This window comes from Bos grunniens, chromosome 11 (assembly GCF_055505025.1).
Source record: "Bos grunniens cultivar Pamir isolate PY7600 chromosome 11, Bosgru_T2T1.0, whole genome shotgun sequence".
In the NCBI taxonomy this organism is placed as follows: Eukaryota; Metazoa; Chordata; class Mammalia; order Artiodactyla; family Bovidae; genus Bos; species Bos grunniens.
In genome coordinates, this window is record NC_141175.1 from 7,487,643 (window position 1) to 7,512,478 (window position 24,836).

The following is a 24,836-nucleotide window of genomic DNA, read 5'->3' on the forward strand; positions in this document are numbered from 1 at the left end:
CCAAATATGACATTTTCTCATTCTTTCTAGAATCTGTCAGTAAGTTGTTATTGGTTGAGATTTTAGAACCTAGAAATGTCCTTTTCTGGTCATTTGGATTCTTTTGCCATTTTTACACTATTTCAAAGGTTGCTGAAGAAAATGTGATCTACTTTGATTTCCTGTATACAAGGTTTCTTCACTATTATAAAAAATACTACATTCCTAAGGCGGGGAGGGGGGCAGATAAAAGGGAAGTGTGGCTTTTAAACTGAGTCACTGCTTAAGTGTGGCAGGACCCTCATGGTTCCCAGTGTGACATCACGGTCACAGAATTTTTGGAACCGGGGGAACTAGATGCGACTTATCAGAAGTCACACAGCTGCTTAAAAAGCCCGAGAGTCGTGGGAACTTTGCTGGTGGTCCAGTGGCGGAGACTCCAATGCAGGGATGCAGACATGGGTTCAATCTCTGGTCTGGGAACTAAGATCTCATATTGTTGTTGTTAGTCACTCAGTCATGTCTGACTCTTTCGTGACCCCGTGGACCATAGCCCACCAGGCTCCTCTGTCCATAATGTTTCCCAGGCAGGAATACTAGAGTGGGCTGCCATACCCTCTTCCAGGGGTCTTTCCCCACCCAGGGATTGAACCCGTGTCTCCTGCATTGGCAGGCGGATTCTTTACCGCTGAGCTATGAGGGAAGCCCTAAGACCCCACATGCCGGGCAATAAATAAATGAACGAAAGCCCTAGAGTTTAAGACAGGCCGGTGTCTTTCTGCCACTTTATGAGCAATGGTTAAATGTAAGTCTGCTCACACGCCTCCAACTTTGCCTTCAAGTACGTGTATACAGTCAAGGCAAACAGACTGGAGGCTCCTCACCCCTGCCACGTGGTCCTTCTTCAGTCGGCTTCAATGACCAATCAGAAGCCCAGACTGGGGGCCTGAACCCTGCTTGGTCCGGCCCTCAGCTGAGCTCAGACCAGAGTCTTTCCTGATTTCTCTTTGCAGGCCTGGCTGGCCGAGGTGGAAGGCCGACTCCCAGCCCGCAGCGACCAGGCCCGTCGGCAGAGTGGGATGTACGAGGCGCAGAATGCCCCCTCCGTCAACAACTGCGCGCAGGATCGGGAGAGGTACAGTATCTGTACGGCGCCTGCTTGGGGCTTTTTGTTTGTTTGTTTTTGGCTTTGTACTTACTGCCCGATTCTGGAATCAGAGACAAGCACAAGGTCCTTGTCAGGTTCCATGCGTCTGTCATGACTGGCCTGTGGTTTTCCCCACAGTGCAGCTGTCTGATGCCCCGCGGATGGTGCTGGAGCCTGCGGGGTGAGGGGCGGTCCCTGGTTACAACGCTCCGGAATTGCCAGCACTTGGCTCTCGCAGGGGCTGCATTCGAGCGCTTGCTGGGGTCAGTTGCTATAGTTGCTGTGTGTTTTGCTTTCTTGAGCAGCCCCGATGGCAGTTACACAGAGGAGCAGAGTCAGGAGAGTGAGGTCAAGGTGCTGGCCACAGACTTTGATGACGAGTTTGACGACGAGGAGCCTCTTCCTGCCATAGGGACATGTAAAGCCCTCTACACGTTTGAAGGTAACACCAACTGTCTAGGTCCCTCTTCTCTTTCTGTGGTCAGACTTTCTTTTGAAGCCTTCAGAACCTTCCTTTCAGGAAGAGGCTTCAAATGAACCTTCCTTCAGAACCTTCCTCTCTTCCTCTTTCGTTCTGCCCGTAATATCTGTGATTCTGATTTCTTTCTGTTTGAGGGCTGTGTATTTTGCCTTTGGGTCTGGACTGTTGACCAACTTTTGGTGAGCTTAATTGCAGCAGGTAGTATGGAATAATGATTATATCATCCACACCTTCAATACTTATGGAGCTCCTGTCTTGCAAAGACCCCTGAAAGCGTGGGAGGCAGGTGGTGTGGTCTGGCATCTGCCCTGGGAGGAAATAAAGCAGAGGAGGTTCAGCAGAAGAGAGGGACGGAGTGATGGGGGGTCCACACGAGGATATGACCCCTTCCCTGAGGGGATGTATTTATTTTTATTTTTGGCTGTGCTGGGTCTTCACAGCCGCATACAGGCTTTCTCTGGTTGTGGCGAGCGGGGGCTCCTCTCTCGTTTTGGTGCAAGGGCTTCTCATCGCGCTGGCTTCTCTGGTGGGGCACTGGTTCTAGAGGGCACGAGCTTCAGTAGTTGCAGCTCTCGGGCTCTAGAGCAACAAGCTCAATAGTGTGGCGCACAAGCTTAGCCCCTCTGTGGCATGTGGAATCTTCCCAGACTAGGGATCTAACCCGTGTCCCCTGCATTGGCAGCTGGATTCTTATCCACTGAACTCACCATGCTGCAGAGTGTCAGAGGCACAGGCACTGCCAAGCGTGGAGCAGGAAAGGCACGGGGTTTGTGCGCCTGGAGCTCAGGTGTCTTAGGAGTAATAGTGGAATATAAGACGAGGAGGGGTCTGGGGCCAGTGTGGGGGATGGGTAAGAGAAACACTTGTATGTTATCTGGCAAACATCAGGCCCTCCAGAAAGTATTTGAGCAGGTTGTTGACACAAGCAGACATTTACTGTAATGTCTGTACCATAGACATTTATTCTCATACGTGTGCTATCAGTTAGAAGACAGGGCAAATGCTTAGGACGCCTAACCTCATGGTTCCCAAACTGATGAGCCTTGAAACAGCGTCCTGCAGGATGCTGGGAAGGATGCTGTGAAAGAAGGAATTGGCACTCAGATCGTTTTCAGAAACCCTGGGATAAATGAACTTCTTTGCTGTAAGACTTTTTTTTTCATCCTTGCCTCTTTGATTTGCAGGATCTGAGTTCTCCAATCAGCGATCAAACCCATGCCCCCTGCAGTGGAAGGGCAGAGTCCTAACCACTGGACTGCCAGGAAATTCCCTTTACTGTAGGACTTTTAGAGCCTTCGATAAACTAAATGTTCATTGTGACAAAACAAAGAAGAGAAGCCTGAGGTTCAGTGCTCCCAGTGTAACTTCAGGTCCACACCATCCCTCTCCCCCTGCATCCACAGTTACCGCTATTAACAGCCCCCTAAGCAGTCTGCCTTTCGGGACACTGCTTGGGCGGTGGTGACTAGTCTTTTGAAATTATCTTAGTGAATGGTATTGGGGGCCTTGATTAGGAGACAGATGAACGTAGAGATGCTGCAGCCAATAACACGCTCAGATGCGCGGCTGATTGGAAGTTGGAAACGAAGCGGGGAGGAACCCACAGCTGATCCCTGAAGCTGTGCTCCTGGGATGATGGAGATGGCCGCTGAAATGGGAAAGTGGGAGGAGGATCTAGTTTGGGAGGCCAGACAGTGAGCGCAGGTTCACCTGAATTGTGTCCCAGATGCCCAGGCACCATCAGGGTGGAAATGGACTTCAGAGAGAAGGCATGGTGGCACCTAAGCCTCAGATAAGAACCAGAACGGGAGAAAGAAAAGCGGAGATGCTGCTGTGTAAAGAGGTGTCGTTGATGCCAAAGGAGCACCTTCAGGGGAGGGTAGAGAAGAGGACCTAAGATTTCCTCCGGGGGAGATGCCGCCTGTTCTGGGAGGCAGGAGAGAGAGGGCTCCCACGGGGAGTTTAGAGAAGGGTCCTAGCGACGCAGGATGAGGGCCTGGCAGCTTCCGGATGGGAGGAGAGCGTCCGTCTTTTCTCCACTTGTTTCACTGCAAGACTCGCCGTCTGCTCCAAACCCGGGTTTGACAAGAAACCTAAACTACTCTGACTTTGCTTTTTCAGGTCAGAATGAGGGAACCATTTCAGTAGTTGAAGGAGAGACGCTGTACGTAATAGAGGAAGACAAGGGCGACGGGTGGACCCGAATTCGGAGAAATGAAGATGAAGAGGGTTATGTCCCCACTTCCTACGTCGAAGTCTATTTGGACAAAAATGCCAAAGGTGCTAAGACTTATATTTAATACAACTTTAAAAAAAACCACAAAACTTTAAAATTGGAGTTGTTTCTCCCCGCAATCATGCCTGTTACAGGCAGTTCTTCAAAAGACTGGATGGGGAGCGTCACGGTGTGTGTTTCTTTTAGGCACAAGCTGAATTTCCTGGGCTGGTTTTGATGATAATTCAGTGTCACTTGCTCATGACATTTTCCCTGGAAAGCTGCCAACTGCCAATTTACAATGGTGTCCTTTGAAATCTGATAAACATTTCTCCTTGGGGCAGCGACTGTAGATAACCAAAAAGTTGCCTTTTAGCTTCTGATTCATATTTCTGAATCTGAAAGTCCATGCATGTCCTAGGGGTGCAGAAGACTTCAGCTCTCATTAATAACTAGTGTCTGCCAGAAAGTGAACCACCTTAAGATGTTACATTTGGTAACTTCATAAACTGAACTGCGTTAAGTTTTACAGTCATTCATTTTGGAGGAAGTCATCAATAAAGAATAGCGTAAGTAAAGAATGGCGTTGGTACCAAAAGTGTGTCTATTTCCTTAAACATGTTTAAGATCATTGTTAGAGCACCATGCTACCCGGTTATGTCGATACGATCCTAGACAACCCATTGAATTATGGAAAACTTGGTCTTTCAACCAGTTGGTTTTCACATATGACTACTCATCTTTCTTTTGCCAGTTGACAGAGTTGATCAGACGTGCTAGAGCTGTTGAGATAGATTATGTAAAAACAACTCTCTTCATTCTGTTCTGTGGGAGGTTTCTTGTGCCCAGGTGGTGTTGTGAATAGACCCTTGTAAGCAACACACAGACCCCAGCACATCACTTTTTAAGGTTCTTTTGGTTTGTTTTAATTGTTGGCATTGTTAAGACCCAAAGTGTATATTTACTGAAAATCATTTTAGAACTTCTGGATCCTTTTATATAATAACCATAAAGTGGTTAATTATATAATAAAATGTTTCACCATCTTAAAGGAATCTGGGTCACATGGGGATTTGCATTTTTAAATTGGCAGGCTAGGTAGTGAAACTGGGGACATGCCCAATGGTTGTGCTTATGTCTAGAATCTTCCCTGAGATCACAGAGAACCAGCTAAAAATGAGTCAGAGTAAAGGTATAGGATTGAGATTCTCTTTTTTTTGGCTTTGAAAATTATTTATTCATGTCCTTCCTACTTTTAAATAGGAAATCAGCTCCTTGCTTCTACACTATGGACTCCTTTTAGAAGATCGGGTCAATTTAAAACTGATTTTAAAACTGACAGCAATGCATTATGGGGTCCAGGACCTGGCAGGAGTTATGGGTGCCTGTGGCAGATTCTAGCAGAAAGTTCTTCTGCATTTCCCAAGGGCCTCTCCATTATTCTTGCCTGGAGAGGAACTCGGTGACTATGGTCCATGGGGTCACAGAGTTGGACAAGACTGGGCAGCTAACATTTTAAGGGCCACCAAAATGGAATGTAGTAACCTTTACTTAATGACTGCCTGATTTTTAAAACACTTTTAATTTTTAAATAATCACAGATTGTCAGGGAGTTGCAAAGATAGTAGAGAGATCCCCTTTATCCAGCTTCCCCAAGTGGTTACATCTGACAAAATCGTGATCCAGTATCAAAAACAGGAAACCGACACTGGCCAGCCCGATTTTATTTTTTTAGTATAATTGTCATTTAAATTTCTTTTGCATTATTATACCTTTGCTGCTGTAGTATCGATAAAACCACCCATCCTGACCCCAGATCTCTCAGGAGAATCATTTCAGCACTTCCTTTTAACTACCACAGCAAGGAAAATCTGTTGGGGAGTTCATGAACAGTAGGTGGTCACAGCCTTGGGCATGTAAACCAAGTGAATACCTAAGACATTAAAACCCAGGATGAACTCATTTCCAGACTGTGAAGTATTGGAGAAAATAAACTAGACACTGAAAAAAAAAGTCTTAAAATGAGGCAAGTCAACATTAGGCTTTTTAAAACTTGATTTGAAAAGTATGGCATGCCATGAAGTCGGTTGAGTTTTGATTTATTTGTTTGTTCATTTTGCTTTTATTCCCCTCCTCTTTAGAGCTGTGCAAATCTAATTCAGGAAATAGCTCAACGTCTTTTGGATATGGGTGGGGCGATTTGGGCACGTAAATTATGATCATTATTTTAGCTTGTATGCCTCAGTACCTTCAACCAGATGAATCTGTGTCCTAGTGACTCAACAGCAGAAGATATTTTTTAGTTTCAGGTCCATCTAAGTCAGTGTGCAAAGGATTAGCAGAAGTCTTGAAACAATTCCCAAAGAGTTCGGGAACTTCCATTTCCACCCCCAAGGCACACTTTGTGTTCTTGTAACAGTGAATCCGTCAAAAGTAGCGAAGTCTCAGCTTGTGTATAAAGTTTTCTCCTTTTATGCAGAGATACACTTAGAAGCTAAGAATGGATGTAGACTCTTTCTTTTCCCTACCTTGTTCATAAGTCTGTTCAGCCTGCCCCACAAACGCTGCCCTCCCTTTAAGCCCAGCGCAGCCGGGTGGGGCTGCTGCTTTCCGATGCCTGCGACTCAAGAGCAGTGGTCTTATCGTCAGTGATGCCCATGCACTTTCGTGTATGTGTGTGGTGTCTGCCAAGTGACTATTTAATAACCGCCAAAATAGTTAGACTAGAGGAAGTTCCACTGGCCAACTGAATTGTGACTGTCCTCTTTTATGGTTTAGTTTGTTTTTTTTAATTGCTCTCTGTGAAATATGTCCATAACTGCCCCTTCCCCAATCTATTTGTATATACTGCAATAGAAAAACTAAAAGGATGACTTGAATTCGTTGTTTTAACGTTTTACTCTTTTATTTGTTTGTTTTATTGGTGATTCTGCTGCCTAATGACCTTTTTGTTTTTGTAACCGCTGGGGGAGCCGGAAGGACGGTTACACTGGTAGCTAGGTCCCCTGCCGGCTGATCCACACTTGAGTTTATTGTAGACACTTGGGTTCTGAGTAAGTTTTGTTTAAATACGGCCAACATGACTGTTTCCTCTCTCTTCCTTATCCTCCGAGAAAAGAATCTGTGTGGCATCTTGTAGCTGTACCCTCGTATCTGACTCTCTAATAAACGTTATATTTTTCTCAGTGTTGTGTATTTTAAATGATTTTTCACCTCTCCAAGAAATTCTGTGTAATCCAAGCATTTAACCCTCTCATCTTCAATAATGGGGAGTTTTCTAGCCAAATGCTTTTTTTAAAAAAAAGAAAAATTCTGCCCTTTCCCCCTTGTTAAATGATGACACCTTCTCTGTTGCTCACCCTGTGTGCGCCTGTGGGCTTCGGGAGTCTGTCTCTCATTTCTCTTCTGTCCCCCAGATGAAGAACTTTCACTGTTTATTACTGAGCGATAGGTTTTCCTTTTCATCAAAGATGCTGCCTTTTACTGCCAAGGAACCAAGAGTGTCGGTCACAGAGAGAACCGGGTCCTTGGGCTCCTGACATCTTTCTGGGAAGCTGGTTTCTTTCTTTGTCTCAGAGCTCAATTGATGAGACAGATGAGTTGGGGGCGTGCGGGAGTGCACCGTCTCCTGGGTGCTTTCTCTTGCCCCGGAAGGAAAGACTAGCTGCTCTGACTGCAGATAAAACCGTGAAAGTTCCTTATCTCAGACTTGCCCTGTGGTAACCAAGTGCTATAAAAATGCCCCCTCCCCCGCCCTGTCCAGGGCGGTGCAGTCTGCCTGAGAGGCGGAGTGCCCGCCCCTGACCTGCCCGCCCTCCACTCTAACTGCCTTTTTCTTTCTCTGTCTTTTGTGTTGTAGATTGCTAAAGGTGGTTCCGGGAGCCAGAGCCTCGGGGAGCCTTCCCAGGAGAAACCCTTCGGTCTGCTTGTCTCCACAGGCCTGAGCGCCCGCGAACGCCCTGGGCCTGGGTTGCTGTGTGGCCCTGGGCCCCTCAGCCTGAAGTTGACATCCATCCCCACCTGCAGCTGCTCGCTTTCTTCTTTTCTTTCCTTTTTACAGCATGTTCCTCAGAGCCCGGCTCCGCCCCTGGCCCAGTCTGGCCGCCTCTTGGCAGGGGGAGGGCGTCCCTGCCCCGCGACCTCGGTCCACCTGGCGCAACCCGGCCCGTCCACGATTCACACTGTGCCTTTCCGTGAAAACTTTGCCACTGGTCTCCCGGCGAGACAACCGAATCTGGGCGAGGAGGGTCAGGCCTGCGCCTGGTGGACTGGGTGCCCAAAAGTCACTGATGTGTCCCTTACGTTAGAAAATACTCATCTTTTCCCAAGTCCATTGGGTATTCGGTGGTCCTTTCCTGACTATGGACCCTCACCAGGTACTAAACAATCGGCCCTTGAAATGTTTCACGGCCTGAGTGTCCATGGTGGACACACACACACACACACGTTTTTGTTTGAGGTCTTGTCTTCAGTGGCCTAGAAAAGTCCACACCAGAAGTCAAATTCCAGCTCTTAGGCCAGTCCCGCTGTCTTGCCTGTGTCCCCTCCCTTTTCATGGGGTCAAGGAAGATCCCAGCCCACCTTCTCCCCGTTGGCCACCCATTGATAAGGACCGCGGGTCGTGAATGAGCGTCTTGCCTCTGCATTAGCTCATTGGCCAAAGGAAGACTCTCCCCTTTCTGTGAATTCCAAAGTCCGCGCCTTAGGACTCCAGTGCTGTCATCACCAAAGCCCCTGTGCTTCTCGTGGTCCGCCAAGTGATCCTGTGGCTGCAGCTTCCACATTTCAGCGTGTGCTCTCCAGGCCACGCAGAGTTAATCGTGTTTTGAGCTGAATCTCCTTCCTCTCATGGATCTTTGAGGAAGACATGAGGTCCCGTACCCAGTGGGCCGCTCACGCCTTAGAGCAGCGTAGCTTCTCTACTTACCTGGTGCAGAAACAGTCAAGAGAAATCTTGGACTGTGGGTTTCTGTGAACAAAGATCCCGTCAGAAGCCCCAGGGTGCCATCAGGCATCTTTCCTGTTGTTCGGCTTTTGGTGACTAGATGGTCACCTTGAGCCTCCTTGCTGCTTTGCCACACTTGCGAATCTAAGACAAGGAAATCTGGCAGGAGCTGAAGGGACCGGTACAGACAGGACGGGTCCCGAGGGTTAGGCCTTGGTTCAGGGGTAGGAAAATGGTTCCTCTCAGCAAACCAGGGTTGACCACACACCAGCCTCAAAGCTGCTCAGTCAACCTTTGGTGACAGGAAACCACGAGGGAACAAACGCCAAGTGTGAGCAGGGGAAGAGGAAGTGGCTTCAGGTTGGAGCAGGCATTGGGCCCCTCTCACTCCTTCCGCCCCAGAGTGAGCCTCTGCAGCTGTGAGCGTCTGGGACCCCTCTGTTAACCCAGGGGGCAGCCCCATTGTCCCAGGCTCCTCAGTCTCACAAGAAGACTGTCTTGGCAGATGACGGCGAAGCCAGGATGCCAAAGGACAGGAAGAGTCTGGGCTCCACCCGCGTCCCTGCAAACCAGCAGGCGCGTGGTTGCTCCGTGCAGCCCCAGCAACCCCACATAGGGTTTGTCCATCAGGCGTCTCCAGGAATTCTGAATTTCACCAAGTCAAGCTGCCCGCTCTCCACAAGGATGCTAATTTTTTTTTTTTTTTTTAAGAAAAAAAAAATTGGATTCTAGAGCCTCGGGAATGCATGTGCATTGCATCTTTCATATTAGGGGTCAGGGTAGATGAACTCCTTCCGAATTAGGGGGAAAGGTATAAGCTGCAGGATTTGTTCTTTTAAACGTCTGTTTAACCTGACATGGACTATGCTTGTGTCCTCTTGTGTCCCCTCTGCCTTTCTTTTTCTCTGTACCACCTGCGTCCAAAAAAGAACGAAGAAGTGCTTTTCAATGTTCACCTCGGTGTTTGCTTCTCTGCCAGTCTGTGTGGCTACGGGGAAAGGGGAGTGCTGTACCAGCTGGGGCTTAGTCAAGAAAATAAGTTATTATAGGCTAGTTGAGACTTATCATTTACTCTGGGAATCCTACTGTGAAGTCGTCTATATATTATTATGAGCAGTTCACATAGAGTAGAAACGTGGACTCTGCCATGTGCTTTCTCAGCCTTCCCTCATATCCACTGACCATCATTTCTCCACCGACGCTAGAATATTGTTATGCCGTAAGAATGACTCATTGTTAAAGAACGTACTCTGAAAATAACTTAAAAACAGAAAGTGAGGAACTTGTCGTTTACCCAATTTTTCCTTTGCAGAATAGGAAAGAATAAAAAGGCATGGTAAGCTGGGATGGGATTTTCCTTTGGGCTTTTATCATGAACACCCTGAAGCTTTGGGGTTCGAGGAGTCTGTCTCTCCAGCGGTTAGTGCAGAGGCCTCAGTCCCTTTTGGTAACATCTGTAATTGCTGGGGAAAAGTTTACTGAACATGAAAAGGTTATGTGGATGCTAAGTATTTTTCCAGAGAAGTCAAATTTCATACTTCCTAATGGCTCTGCCTCCTGTGCTTATATCATCAAAAGAAAAAAAAAAAAACTTTAAAAAGTGATCCAGAATTCTATTTTAACCTGGTGTCCAGCACCTTTAAACTTCTGGGTTTCTCAGTGTGTGTTGCACTAATTCTAAACTTCGGAGGCGTTTCAGTGTTGTAACGGCCCACTGCCATTGTAAAGGTTCTGGAATTGCCCATTTGTCTCTAGAGATGGAATTAAACCAAATAAAGTGCTTCCATTGGAAGGCTCATATCGACCTTGTAACTATATGTTAATCCTCTAAATGTTAAATAAAAGTGTAACTTCTGGCACAGTATCGCGGGACTGCTTTGTTGCACAAAGAGGTGACCCCAGTCTTGGAAGCAATCAGAGTCCCCTGGGCTGGAGGCTGAGCTCCGATCAGGTCATTGATTTACGGTGTAAACTGGACATAAGTCCCGGCGCCATCTGCCTGGAGAAGGGCCTCAGACCCAGCCAGCTCGAAATTCCACCCTGGCCCTCTGGGGAAAAGCTGTCAGAGACCTTGGTGATGCAGAATTCAGGTTGACTCAGTGCAGAGTTCTGGGGAAGCTCCTTCAGTCCGGGGCATTTTTCATGCATGCAAATTTGGCTAGCAGCTACGCTGGGATTTCGAGGACCCAACTGTCTGTGGGGGGATGGAGGGAGCCGTGAAATTGCAGCAGGTTTGCATTTCATTCGTGGTCTGGTGTCACGAGTGCTCAAGCCCACCCTCTTCTTGGCAGCTTGGCTGGAATAATCACTGGCTTGTGTGAAGCTCAGGACAGCCTGCTGCGTTTAAGGGTAAGGGCCTTGTGCCTGCACCGGCCGGCCCTTTCCATATCCAGCACTGACAGTCTCACCCCGGGTTTTGCTGGGGGGAGACTGGTTCATGCCCAGACCTCTTTGTTTTTTAAGGCTCTTTAGAGCCAAGGTAGGAAAACAGTTGGTGAGGGAGTGATATATTAAGTGAGCAGGGCGCCCTAGCTAATGCCAAGTGCCACTCACTTGCTGAGGGGGTGGGAGGGGAGGCCACCAATGAGATGCCAAGCCTCACTGTGGCCTCAGCTCCTACGGACATCGCCAAGTTCTCAGCAAAGCCTGATGTCTTCTCTGCTGGGGAGGATGGTGTCAGAGAGCCAAGGCAGGGTTCTCGGGCAAGAGACAGGGGTGGTCAAGGGAACAAGGCGGCCTATGACTGTCCTGCCGAGGCCCTCTGGTCCAGGTTGTCAGCAAAGGGCTATTATGGGAAGACTGTTGCCAGCACTTTCTTTCTGGGCTTTTCTCATATTTGGGGAATAGTCTCTTAACAGTCTGTAGGAGGCAGAATGTCTCCACCTGTCTCTTAGAACCGCCCTCTCCACCCTACCCCCACCCTTCACACACACCGCCCCCCTCGCCGACTGGACCGGGGAGCACCGAGGGGCTGGGAGCTGGGTCAGCCTGGGGCGCGTGTTGCCACCTCTCTGGCCTCCGGTTCCGGGGTAGCGGGGTGAGGACAGGAGGCCGGCAAGAAAGCACTCGGTCGACGCCACAGCTACAGCTTAGATGTCAGTTCTGAGGTTCTTAGATATCAGTTCTGAGCGGGAGCTCACTCCCGTCTCCGTGATGGTGTTATTCTGATTCCTGGGCAGAATTCAGGGCTGGGAGCTCTGTGACCTCACTCTGCGCGCAGGTCTGAAACACTGAACCGCCCGCCGTCCAGCTCGGCCCGTCTTTATATACAGCTACTTGCTTCAAGCATCTGGGGATGTGACACTTGAACCTTCTGCGACCCACCTCCCGCCCCTGCGGGATCGAAAACCAGGGGCGGTGACGCAGTAGGAGCGGCGGACCGTTGGTTTCCTGGTGCGCTCCCGAAGGCAGCCTCGGTAGCGCAGAAAGCCCTGACTCAGACTAGTCGGTCAGGGTCCTCGGGTGGGTCCGGGAATCGCAGCATCCGCCCCGGCCAGGCCCCGCCCCTCTCCGTCTCTCCCCGCCCCCTGCGGCCGGCCCCGCCCCCGCTCGCCGTTGCGCAGAGGCGCCCGCGCGACCCCTAGTGGCAGAGAAGCCTGCCTGCGAGGAGGGAAGGACGAGGGTCCCCAGGAGGGCGACTAGACCGGAAATGGAAGTGGGCAGAGGCAGCGGGGGTGGTTCCAGGATGCCCTCCCTCTTAAAATTAAAGCGAAAGAGATCTCTGGATTGTGCGATCCAGGGACAGCAAAAAAAAAAAAAAAAAGGATGGTGCAGGTGTGAGTGAGGGAAGGAGCAGGAGGCCTGGATGGTGACCAATAGCAGGCCCAGCCGCCACGTGGGGATTAACGTCTCCATGGGTCCTGGGCAGTGAGGAAGTCCAGACCCTGGCGCTGCCCACCTGGCCTACAGAAGGCCTCTCCTTCTTCTCCCTGGCTTCTGCTGGCCTTTTCTGAGAAGGGGAGGCATAAGCCTTGTTGCAGCACCCTTTGAGACCCAGGATTAAAGTGCAAAGGCTGCAGAATGGCACTCAGCAGCCTCTTTGTGTCAGGAGTCATTTCTTCACAGCTGCACGTGTTCGGACCTAACACTATCTCTGTCCAGATGGTAGAACGAGTGGTGTTTACTTAAATGACCTCCCATGAGCTGGAGATGGGAGCAGAAACAGAACCACCCCCACGTGGCTTTGTCCTCAGAGCCTGGGGGCCAAAAGCTGCGGGAGGACACAGGGATTTCCTCATTTTCCTCTGTTGGGCCTCGGGAGCAAAGGGGGTGCGGAGGATCCCCTGGGTGCTACAGCATTCTGCCCCAGGAGCCTCATGACCCACATGCGTGTGCATCCTCCCACCATGCCAGGCCAAGAGCCCTGCCTGCAGTGCCGACTCTCCTGTCAGCCCTCATCTGGGCTGCATGCTGGTGCCTGGTCCAAAGACGGCCTGGAGGCTGCATCGGAACACATACATCCTGGGGGCAGCCTTCCTGGACACGCTTTGTCTAAAATGGGGATGGCTCTCTTTAAGAGCTTTTCCCAAAGGCATTAATTTCTTCTGCATCCTGTGCCTTTGCTATGACCAACAAGCCTCTCAGCTGTGGACAGATAAAGGTGTCATAGGGAAGACAACCAGAGGGAGGTATGGTTCCGAAACACCACTTCCTCCCCCGAGGCTCTCAGGGACTCAAAATGTGGTTGGGCAAGACTCGCAGGATAATCTACTGTTCGCATGGAATTCCAACTAGAATAAAGGTAAGGAAACTACACTTTGGGGATAGCCGCACCTTACCAATGGAGAAATCAATGGCACCCCACTCCAGTACTCTTGCCTGGAAAATCCCATGGACGGAGGAGCCTGGTAGGCTGCAGTCCATGGGGTCGCTAAGAGCAATTTCACTGTCACTTTTCACTTTCATGCAATTGGAGAAGGAAATGGCAACCCACTCCAGTGTTCTTGCCTGGAGAATCCCAGGGACAGGGGAGCCTGCTGGGCTGCCGTCTATGGGGTCGCAGAGTCGGACAAGACTGAAGTGACTTAGCAGCAGCAGCACCTTACCAATGTATTTTCTGATGCAGCTTTGTGAACAGAAGCACAGACAGGTGGAAAGGCCTGCAGACACAGGTAGCAGTTGGTCTACAGACTCCCCGGTCTGCCAGGTGGCTTTTGACTCTAAAAGGTGCTGCTGGAGCAAGGCCTGGGCCAGCCTGGAGGGAGGAGCCAGACCACAGGATGCCATGTGGGAGACAGAAGATGGAGGCGACTTCCTCTGCTGCCCAGCGCTGCCCATCTCCACTCGTCTGTAAACCAAGTTCACCAACCACACACTCCTGCTCTGCTTTCACATTCTATCTCAGTATGGCCCAGCCTGTTATTTCAAGGGAAAACAGAGGAAATATCTGAAGGCCAAGTGGTACCTATATCCTCCTGTGCGTGTGGTAAGTCGCTTCAGTCGTATCCAACTCTTTGTGACCCTATAGATCATCACCCACCAGGCTCCTCTGTCTATGGGATTCTCCAGGCAAGAATACTGCAGTGGGTTTCCATGCCCTCCTCCAGGGGATCTTCTGGACCAAGGGATCAAACCCACATCTTTAACATCTTCTGCACTGGCAGGCAGGTTCTTTACCTCTAGTGCCACCTGGGAAGCCCCACCCTCCTGTGGTAGCTGCAACAAATGAATATTCATCTCCAAGCCTCCAGATGACTCCACCCTCCAGACAAAACTTTCCCATTCCCATCTTCCATGTTAAACAGGAAAAGCCAGTCACCCTATCTTTACCATGAGATTCCCCCATTCAAATGGGGGAGCAAAGCTAAAATGAGGCTCAGACACATACACACACACACACACACACACACACAGCACGCACGTGGTGAAAGTATAAAGAAAAGTGAGGCCGACTATAAAGAAAGCTGAGTGTCGGAGAACGGATGCTTTTGAGCTGTGGTGTTGGAGAAGACTCTTGAGAGTCCCCTGGTCTGCAAGGAGATCCAACCAGTCCATCCTAAAGGAAATCAGTCCTGAATATTCATTGGAAGGACTGATGCTGAAGCTGAAGCGCCAATACTTTGACCACCTGATGCAAAGAACTGACTCATTTGAAAAGACCCTGATGCTGGGAAAGACTGAAGGCAGGAGAAGGGGACAACAGAGAATGAGATAGTTGGAGGGCATCACCGACTCAGTGGACACGAGTTTGAGTAAGCTCTGGGAGGTGGTGATGGACCGGGAGGCCTCGAGCGCTGCAGTCCACGGGGTCCAAAAGAGTCGGACACGACTGAGCGACTGAACTGAACTGGGGGCCAAAGGAAATGCAGGGAACAAGCTTCGGCTGAGGCTGGCGGGGGCGATCCGCAGGCTCTGGAGGGGCTTCAGTGGGACTGTAAGAGTCTTTCCTGGGGGTGGGTATCTGTTGCCCCTTTTATCACTCTCTTGATGTTTCTGCAGATCTGCGTCTGATGGGATTTCGCAAGTAAATGTTTCAAGTCATACATAAAATCTCAAGCTCTTCTCTCCCCTCCAAACCCCCAAAGCATAAACAAAACCAACTCAAACCGCAGAGGCTGTAAAACACTAGCGTCACTTAAGTGTCAGGGAGCCCTGGGTGCCAGACACGGGCAACCACAATGCCATGACAGAGGTGCCAAGGTCAGCCGCTGGGGAGGAGATGGTGCCCCCGCCCCCCCGCCCAGGCTTTGCCGCCCTCGAAGGGTCCAGCAAGAACCCCTGCTTCTCAACTGCTCCGAGGGGTCCGTGCTGCAGAGAAGAGAGATCTGTGGGCGATGGGGGCCTCAAGCCCCGACCACAACCGGACCCCCTTCTCTGGGGCTGGGGTGGGTCCCAGGAAAGGAAGGACAGAGGCCAACACGGGCTGAAAGCGATGCGGTCTCCTCTTCCGCTCCTGCAGCCTCTTGGGGAGCCGTGCAGAGCCCCCTGCCACATCTGGTCACTTGTCACGTTTATCACGGTGGTTCCACGGCCCTCCCCCACGGCAGCCAGGTTCCCTCGCCTCCTCCCCACCCAGGAACAGAATTAAGTGCGGCGGATGCAGAGACGCGGGCAAGGACTGTGGGGCATGGCATGTGTTTACTGGGATGCTCTGAGCTCACGCTAGACGCAGACGTGGGGCGAGTACAACCTGCACAGCGGAGTCCATGTCACAAAATGGGGCAGCGGGCGGCTGCCAGGATCTGCAGGGCGGGGTGACTGCTGGCGGCGGCGCCGACTTCCCAAGGGCTGCGGCAAATGTCCAGAGATTCCAGCAGCAGCCTGTTCTTTGATCTCGGCTGCCTCAGTGGGGAAGGAACCAGATCCGGGTGCAACGAGATCATAGAAGTGACACACTGTGAGAGCTTCGGGGGCCCTGCCAGGGCCACCGGCCGCCACGTTCCATGGGCATCTCTTCTACGGAGACTGAGGGCACAGCAGTTGGGGGGCTTTGGTCCCAGGACCCCTTCCCTGCCCCTCATTCACTCTGGCCCCAAGGAGGTGGGCCTCTCCACCTGGCTCTTTTGTCCAGGGGCTTCTGTGTCACCTTGCTGTGCTCAGGGGTCCCAGCACCCCGGCGGTGGCCTCACTCAGCATCTACAAGACACCCTTCTGGGACCCACCCATGTGAGCTGGTCCAGGCACTCCCCTCCCCGGGCCAGGGGCTCTGCATGGCTCAGTGCTGGGGAGAAATGTCAGCGCCCCCGCTACGGAAGCTGCATTAACAGCAGACACAGGAATATGAGGGATTCCTGCTGCACCACCTGGGTCCCTGGCAGGGGCAAGTGACCAGTGATGCCCGGGGCAGGGCAAGGCAGAGTGAGAGGGGACCAGCTGCCTCTGGAAACCGTCCCCCCGAACAGAACACCAAGCCCGCCCCTGGGTCCCAACTGCCAATGCGTCCAGAGTTGTTAAGTCTGCAGGAGAAACGCTGCGAGCAGGATTCTGGAGACTTCTGTGATGACCGACCAGGTGTGGGGCGAAGCAGGGCCTCAGCAGGAATTGGCACGGGGACCCGCGGGGGCGGCATCCTCAGGGCCGGTGTGCGGCACCCTGCTCGGGGCTCTGACCCGCAGCTGGACCAGGCACCGGTGGGCAACGCCTGGGAAACAGCAGCCCCCCTGCGACCCCCCATCCCAAGGCCGCAGCCCCCAACTTGAGGGTTCCAGGGACCACGGCTGGGCCCGAGCCAGCAAGAGGGCAGGTTCGGTGACAGCGACGACACAACGGCAGGGACCCGAGTTAACGTCGCGGAGCCGTGGTCATTTAAACAAGCCTGAAAGGGATGTATTTCCGAGCTGCGGTGTTACTCACTGTGAACCAAAATAACTCTTCTGCCTCTTTACACATCTGGGTTTCCAGAGCGGCCAGCCTCTCTTCTGGGGACAGACACCCTCCACGGGGCGGAGGGCAAAGGCGGGGGCCTGTGGGGACAGCTGGGTCATCCCTCGAGAAGGTCCTTCTTCTGAGCAGCCTCAGGGAGGGGGTGCAGGGGTGGGGGGGTTGTGTGCGCAGGGCACTCCCCAATGCTTGAGAGACATGGGAGGGTCTCTGCCAGGGAGGAGGGGACTTACAGACTGGCCCACCGAGTCACAAGGCCCGGGTCTCGGCTTCGATCTTCTGTTCACCGTGCAAGCTCTCCGGGTCCGGGAGCTGAGCCACGCTCTGGCGGATGGCAATCTCGGGGCCGCCGCCATAGAGGTTGTTCAGGTACACCCAGGTCTCCTCGGAGATCTGCCCATAGTCAGCTCCTGCAGGGTCCGAGGGGCTGCCGCTCAGGCTGGGCTTGCCCTTGCTGGAGCCACCACCTTGGCAGTATGGGGGCTCTGAGAGGGGGGCTCTGGGAGCGCCAGGCCCCAAGGAGGTGGCGGGGGGGCAGGGAGGACAATCATGGGCTTCTGTGCCAAGCTGTAAATGGGAATCTTGGGGTTCTCCAGGGGCAAGCCCCTCCCCTGAGGACCCCCAGAGGGCACATCTGTGGCTGCAGCCCCTCATTTCCTGGGGTGGGGGTCATGCAAAAAGGACGGCAGGTGAGGTGGCAGAGTGGGGAGAGGGCGTGGGTAGGGAACAGAGGGGCTGGGGCACCCACGCAGAGGCTAAGCACCTCGATCGCTCTGCTCAAGGCCCAGGCCTGGACTTGGGTGGATGTCGCAGCCTGACTCAGGGGGCAAGGGGGCTCCTGGGAGGACCTGGAAGCCAGGAAGTGGCAAGAGGGGGCTCCCAGGAGCCAGGAGGGGAGCCTGGCCGGCTGGGAGGGGGCAGGGTAGGGCTGAGCCTCACCCGGCTTCAGCTGGATGTGGCCGCTTCCTTTGACCTGTGCGATCCTGCTGTTGTCAATGGGCCCCGGGGGCTCTGAAACAGACAGCTCGGGCTCAGGACCTCTGGGCCTCTGCAGCAGTGGGCAGAAACCCAGTCCCCAGCCACTGGCAGCCTCCAGCCCTCAGCAGATGAGAGCTGCTCTCCAGGTGTGAGATCATACCTGTGACCCTGGAGAGGTGGTGCTGGGCCCCAGGAGTCAGGGTCAAGGTCTTACGGGGTGAGGCACCCAGGGCTCCAAAGGCTCATCTACATGAGTCTAAAGGCTGGAGGCACTCATGGTGTCCCTGAACCCGGCAGAGGGGCATCCTGAGGACACCAGCCCCAGTTTCAGACCCTAGCTTGGGGCAGAGGCGGTCGTGGGGAGGTGGACATCCAGTGTCAGCTGGACCCTGCCCTCATCTGAGAGTCTGGCCCGAGATGGGGCTGTGACTCTGGAGCCGGGTTCCTGATCAATTGAAGCCGCTACAGGCGGGGAGGGGGTGTGTGGATGGCAGTGAGACCCGCCTCCTTTCCCCACGTCCTGTCCAGCGCTTGTGCTCGAAAGGGTGAAATGAACATTCAGAGGCTCCGGGCTCTGCTGGCCCCGCTGGGCTCTAAACCCTGGTCTGGGAGCCGAGTGTGGGACTCAAGGGGTAGGGAGAGAGCCACGTGCAGGTGAGCGAGCCCAGGGTCTCAATGAACGGCCCTGCTGTCTCCACCTCTGTGAGCGGAGAATAACAGCATCCAAGTCCTAAGAGTCTGAAGGCATCGAACAACTAACATCTATCTAGGGCCACGGAGTCCCCAGAGGAAAGGGCCTGGCAGGAGGAAGGGCAGTCACCCTGGTCACCACAGGGCAGAGGGGCAGGAACGGAACGGGCAGCACGAGATAGCTCCTGTCCTGCTGCAACCAGAAGGCCCGACCGGGGCGGGGAGAACACCCGTGCTCTGTGCAGAGGGTGAGCGCTGGAAAGGGTGGCACCAAAAACCTGCTGGGCGGGCTCAGATCCGGGCACCCCAGCCCACACCTCCTGGGACACTCCCGGGAGGTGGGCAAGCCCCAAGTCCCTGCCAGCACGGGGTGCGGCGGGCATGAGCCAGGTCCCCCTGACTCACCGTTGTCCTTGCCCTTGACGAAGGCCTCCCACTCTCGGAACCACTGCATGCTGATACAGTAGATGACGCTGGGCGACTCCTCGGCCTGGAACGCCTTGTTCAGCTGGGCGGGGTGGAGCCGAGGGGAGGGTCAGTGAGAACATCCAGCCCCTCTCGGGCCCCACACTGGACTCTCACGAAACACCGGACACCCAGAGAAAGTTTAGAACTGCCAGACGAGTTCAAAGAAAAGAACCCTCTCCTCCATGCTCCCATCACTCTGAGGACTGTTGCTAACACTTGGGTGAATCTCTTGTTAATGACTTTGTAAAAACCCAGTTGAGATCGCATGGCAGATGCTGTTCCCCCTGCACTGAACTGAACCTGGTCCCCTGCTCACTCCTTAACTAGCCTGACATATTATTTTTTAACAGCGACGAAGCCAGGTGTCTAACGTCCAACCCTGGACTGCTGAATGATGGAGGCACCCTGGGTCCCACCCCTGTGAGCAGCACCTGGGGTCTCGGTTCTCACATACCCCGGTGGCCCCCGCAGGAGTCTTTTTCTCCCAAACCGGATCATACTGGGTCCCATCTTGCAACTTGGTGTTTTCATTCAATGCACCCTTCCGTTGTCAGTTCACAGAGCCCAGTGGTTCCCCGGGGGAACACCTGCCCAGGTCTGGAGGTAATTTTTGCTGTCACTGGCATCAAGTGGGCAGAGGTCGGAATGTTGCTAAACATCCTACAACCAGCCCAATAAAGGACTATCCAGCCCCAAAGGGCAGCACCCATCCCTTTAACAGCTGCGTGGAGTCCCCTGAGCGGAGGCACCTGAATTTACTAAACCTGACCCTTCCCTCCGGTGACCCCCTTCACCATCTGGCCTGGCCTCTGGCCCTCTGGTCTCCTACAGAACTAGGCTCCCACCTGAGCCTGCCTGCCCTGGGCTCCCCGCCCCTCGCACCTTGATGAAGGTGTCGATCTCCACCCGCCTGCGCTTGGCCAGAGCCTCGATCTCCACCTGGCAGATGGAGCACACGTACAGATGGTTCACAGCGGGGCCGCCCCCAAACCTGCACCCGGGTGGGCGGGAGAGAGAGACACACACACACACGAGTCCTGAGGGGAGGGCTCCGCCGGGGGAGGCAGCAGAACCTGCCAGAAAGTGAGGTCTCCTAGTGCCGCCCTGGCCCAGCCCTCAGGCTCCCTGGGCTCCCTGCGCACGGCCTGTTGGCTCAGCTCACCTTCCCCACTTGACTGGCGGGGCTGCCCGCGCACCTGAGGGCCCGGAGCATCCAGGAGAGCGCCTGCCCCAGGGCAGGGGCGTCACAAATATGTGCTTCATGGTCACGAGGACCATTCAACACTCTGGCTTCCCGTCCTGGCCACTGGGCAGCGGCCGTGGTGGCCGAAGCTCACCTGACCTGACTCTGAGGACAACGCTGAAGGAAGGCTGCAGGTCCTTCTGCAGGCAGGTTGGGGGCGCAGGGGTGGTCTACACTGGGCCTGGGGATGCTCTCACGGGGTTCTAACCCATCCATCAGGGCACAGGCCACGCCTGACCTGCCAGTGGGTGGGGCCGAGCCAGTCCAAGGAGTTGGGGCAGCAGGGATTCCCCAGCCTCTTCCTCCCCATACTATGATATCACCCCGATGACATGGCACAGCCCGCCTGCTGGGTGCAGAGTGACCTGAGTCTGGGCAGGGGCTCACCCCTCCATGAGAGATCCACAGGCTCTTGAGGGACTTGAACCTGGAGGGCCTCAGGCAGCAGGCACTCATGGCCCCAAGTGAGGCATGGGGTGGGGAGAGACATCTACCAGCCGGCAGCCCCACAATGGACTGCGAGGGGACCGCATGCTCTCTCTGGCCAGGTTTCTGTCCCCTGTGACTGCGAGGGTCTGGCTGGATGCCCCAGGCAGACACGGCTGCAAGGGGGAGCCACTCCCAAACTGCTTCTGTGCTGCTCTGCTACCGGGGTGAGGGCAGCGTGGGGTCAAGGAGGCACCCCTCCCAGGCCCTCCTTGACAGAAGAGGATGCTGCGGGCGCCGTACCTGCTGTAGAGGTGCTCCCACACATTCTGCGGCAGGATCACCACCAGGTCATCGATGTAGTGATATTTGTTGGGCGGGATCCCTGAGGAGGAAGGTACACAGAGGAGCTGGACCTGCCAGCCCTCCCCCGCCCCGCCCCCCGCACAGGAAGGTGGCCTCACCTCCGTGGGAGCAGAGGAACGTGTGGTTGGTGATGGGCCCTGGCTCCGCGAAGGTGTTAAACTTGTTGAGCCATTCCCGGGACACGTAGAACCGCAGCAGGCTGGGCTCCCGCATGGCGGCCAGGGACACCACCTGCTGCCGCTCCCGCACAGCTTCCTCGCTGCTCTTCCTGGGGCAGGGCGGCACGGGGGCGGGTCAGGGGTGGGAGCCACGCCCCGTGCAGGAAGCCCCACGTCTCAGGCCCCTCAGCACCCCTCCACATCTCAGCACCCTCCTCATCTCAGCACCCTCATTTCAGCACCCCTCATCTCAGCACCCTCTCATTTTAGCACCCCTCCATATCTCAGCATCCTCCCATCTCAGCACCCTTCATCTCAGCACCCTCTTCATCTCAGCACCCCTCCCTACCTCAGCACCCCTCATCTCAGCACCCTCCTCATCTCAGCACCCCTCCCTATCTCAGCACCCTGCACGTCTCAGCACCCCTCCGTATCTCAGGACCCTTCTGCATCTCAGCACCCTCCTCATCTCAGCACCCCTCATCTCAGCACCTTCCTCATCTCAGTGCCCTCATCTCAGCACCCTCGCATTTTAGCACCCCTCCATATCTCAGCATCCTCCCATCTCAGCATCCTCCACATCTCATAGGCCCCACCACCCCTGCCAGAATTCCAGCGTCATCACCTCCCACCAGGACCACTGCAGAAAACCCAACTCAACTACGTGGGTTTCCTGCTTTTCCAACAGCAGTCAGAGCAGCAGGCTCTTTCTAAAACCCCCAATCATCACTCTTCCCTGGCCTAAAGCCCTCTCAGGCGCCCCTCTGCACCCGGGTGAAGTCCCGTGGAGGTGGCGCGGAACGCTAGGCTCGCGGGTTGCTGGGCAGGGCCCCGGCGCGCTGGCAGAACCGCACCTGTAGAAGAGCACGTAGGCCTCCGCGTTCTGCACCACCGTCTCGTGGACCTCGGTGACGTACTGGTCGTCGAACTCATACCACTGCCCGTTGATCACGTTCTGGCAGTAGGCAATGTAGTGGCCACCTGCGGCGGGAGATGCAGGCGGTGACGGAGCCCCCGGGGGACTGGGCGGGGTCGGGGCAGGGGCGGGCGCAGACTCACTGCCTGCCGTGCCGTGGTGGCAGATGACCGAGAGGAGGTCATAGGTGGTGATCTGGGACGTGCACTCCTTGGCGAGGAAGGGGCGCAGGTCAAGGCCCTCGAGGGGGAAGGATACGTGGCTGCTGATCTTGAAAGAGTACATGACCTCGTGCCTAAAGCGCTTCAGGTGAATGCACAGGATCTGGGGGAGGTGGGTAGAGGTGCCGATCACTCGTGGTCTGGCCAGGGCCCCGTGACCCCCAGCACCTGATGGAGGCCTCAAGTCAGGGCTCCGGGAACTGCCCCCCCAGCCCACTGTGTGACCCACTCAGGCCCTGCAGCCCAGGTGACTACAAGAAAGTGCTTACAGCCTCGCAGAGGCCCGGAGCCAATGGTCCGGCCCTTGACTCCGTGTGAACACCTCAAAGAACCACGCCTGGGGGTATGCTGCCCACCCTAGCTGGGCACCCCCTGGGTGTCTGAGCAGCCTCCCTTTGTTCAATACACATTTTCAAGGATGGAAAATCCTTATTGACTACTTGTAATTTGGTTGTATTTTAGATTAACAGCCTTTATTAGAGCCATTAAAAAAAGAACCATGGATGGGAGTGGGCCCAGGCCAGCTTCCAGTCCCTAGAGAAGGTAGGTGTGACTGAGCTGCACCACCAGGCCTGGCCGCTGGGATGGGCTGTTCTCGAACACTCGGCTGGTCTGGACAAGAAGCTGTCACTGGCCCATCACACTGACCCCCCAAAGAACTCTAACCACCAGCTCTGTGGGTGCCAACTTGTAGAAGGCTTCTCCACAAAGGCTCCCCCCAGACCGGCTGAGCCAAGCTCGGCACGTGTGCCTTAGGCCACGCACACCTCTCGTCGCAGCCACAAGCCTCGGCCAGGCCTGTTTCTGCCTCAGGGTTTCCCCCACCGGTTCCTCCCCTCGTCTCGCTCCACCAGGCCAACACCTGCCTACGACCGCAGGCCCGGCTCAGACGCCACTTCCTCAGAAAGGCCTTGCCAGCAGCCCTGCCTCGGGCTCACCCCAGAGGGTGAGCTCGGTGGCCCCACACCTGCTCCTGCCCTCACAAGGCGTGCTGAGGGATGAAAGAACTGGGCTCTGCGTTACACACTGAACAACGAGCCTCCCTGGCATCGGCCAGACCCTCCCGGGGTGGGGGGTACGGGGGGGGTCTCTCAAGACTCAGCAGCAGAATCTCCACGGGTCTCCTGAGTCTGGGAGGGGGTCAGCCACTGCCCTGCACAGCACTGTGCACGCGGTGGACAAGGACCAGCAGGCAGAGGGGCGGGGAGCTGCCCACTCACCTCCGGCAACCGCAAGACCTTACAGTACTTCACCCCGTTGCGCAGCCTGGGAGGAGAGAGCAGGAGACGTGAGCATCTGGAGAGGGGCCGGGGTAGGCGAGTGCCCCTCCCACCCCAGGCACTCTGTGAGGCTGAGTTCCCTGGGGAAGGCCAGGGGGAAGATAGAGACAGGAAGTCGAGGAGAAGCCTCCAGAATGCACACACTTACTTTTTACACCGTTCACAGCTGTACATGTTGTCACCTGGGCAGTAAAATAAAGAGACCAAGGTTAGAAAGGATGCGACATGGTGGAGAAGGACACATGATGACTCAGAAGTAGAACCAGACCATGCTGCCTACACGAGATCTCTGTTTTATCTTCAAGGACACACAGAGGTTGAAAGTGAAGGGATGGAAAAAAATATTCTGTGCAGTGGTAACCAAGAGAGAGCAGGAGTGGCTGTACTTATCTCAGATAAAATACTTTCAGCCAAAATCAGTTACAAGAGACAAAGAGGGTCACTATAAGTGATAAAGGGGTGCGTTCATCAGGAAGATGTAACAACTGCGGGCAACACGGGAGCACCTGAATACTGAAGGCACGACTGAAGGGAGAGATACACAGCAATTCAGTAACAGCTGGAAACTTTGACAGACCATCCAGACAGAAAATTAATAAAGGAACAGCAGACATGAATAACACTAAAGACCAAATGGACCTAACAGGCACACACAGAACATTCCATCCACCAGCACCAGAACACCCGTCCTTCAGACATGCACACAGACACTCTCCAGAAGAGATCATATGTTGGCTCACAAAGTAAAAACCCCAACGTATTTAAGAAGGCCAAAATCACGTCTAATATCTTTTCCCACCACAACGGTATGAAGCTAGAAACCGGTAACAGGAGGAAACCTAAAAAACTCACAAATACGTGGAAATTAAACAACACATTCCTGAACTGATGGGTCAAAGAGGAAATCAAAAGGAAATCAAAAAGTATTCTGGGACAGAAATGAAGATACAGCACGCTAGCACTTATGGGAGGCAACAAAAACAACTCTGAGAGGCAACTTTAGA

The 24,836-nt window shown here is 53.9% G+C and overlaps 2 protein-coding genes across 23 annotated transcripts in view; one reads left to right on the forward strand and one right to left on the reverse strand.

The window, feature by feature from the left end:
* The window catches only part of FNBP1 (formin binding protein 1), a 132,442-nt gene extending 121,811 nt beyond the window's left edge, over positions 1–10,631 (forward strand). For 5 of the 20 annotated variants that reach the window (XM_086324524.1, XM_086324529.1, XM_086324533.1 and 2 more), the window contains 4 exons: positions 993–1,114; positions 1,432–1,568; positions 3,729–3,887; positions 7,682–10,631. In XM_086324524.1, coding sequence (XP_086180650.1) covers positions 993–1,114; positions 1,432–1,568; positions 3,729–3,887; positions 7,682–7,689 — 426 coding nt within the window. In that variant the 3' untranslated portion in view covers positions 7,690–10,631. Of the gene's footprint in view, positions 1–992; positions 1,115–1,428; positions 1,569–3,728; positions 7,008–7,681 lie in introns of those variants that run through there. The other 15 variants (XM_086324521.1, XM_086324525.1, XM_086324530.1 and 12 more) reach the window with 4 other exon arrangements.
* A 5,194-nt stretch (positions 10,632–15,825) lies between these two features.
* The window catches only part of USP20 (ubiquitin specific peptidase 20), a 44,606-nt gene continuing 35,595 nt past the window's right edge, over positions 15,826–24,836 (reverse strand). For all 3 annotated transcript variants that reach the window (XM_086324518.1, XM_086324520.1, XM_086324519.1), the window contains 11 exons: positions 23,981–24,014; positions 23,773–23,818; positions 22,475–22,655; positions 22,270–22,396; positions 21,356–21,525; positions 21,195–21,276; positions 20,105–20,213; positions 19,160–19,262; positions 18,026–18,097; positions 17,320–17,496; positions 15,826–17,169 (listed from right to left, as the gene is read on the reverse strand). In XM_086324518.1, coding sequence (XP_086180644.1) covers positions 17,336–17,496; positions 18,026–18,097; positions 19,160–19,262; positions 20,105–20,213; positions 21,195–21,276; positions 21,356–21,525; positions 22,270–22,396; positions 22,475–22,655; positions 23,773–23,818; positions 23,981–24,014 — 1,085 coding nt within the window. In that variant the 3' untranslated portion in view covers positions 15,826–17,169; positions 17,320–17,335. The remainder of the gene's footprint in view (positions 17,170–17,319; positions 17,497–18,025; positions 18,098–19,159; positions 19,263–20,104; positions 20,214–21,194; positions 21,277–21,355; positions 21,526–22,269; positions 22,397–22,474; positions 22,656–23,772; positions 23,819–23,980; positions 24,015–24,836) is intronic.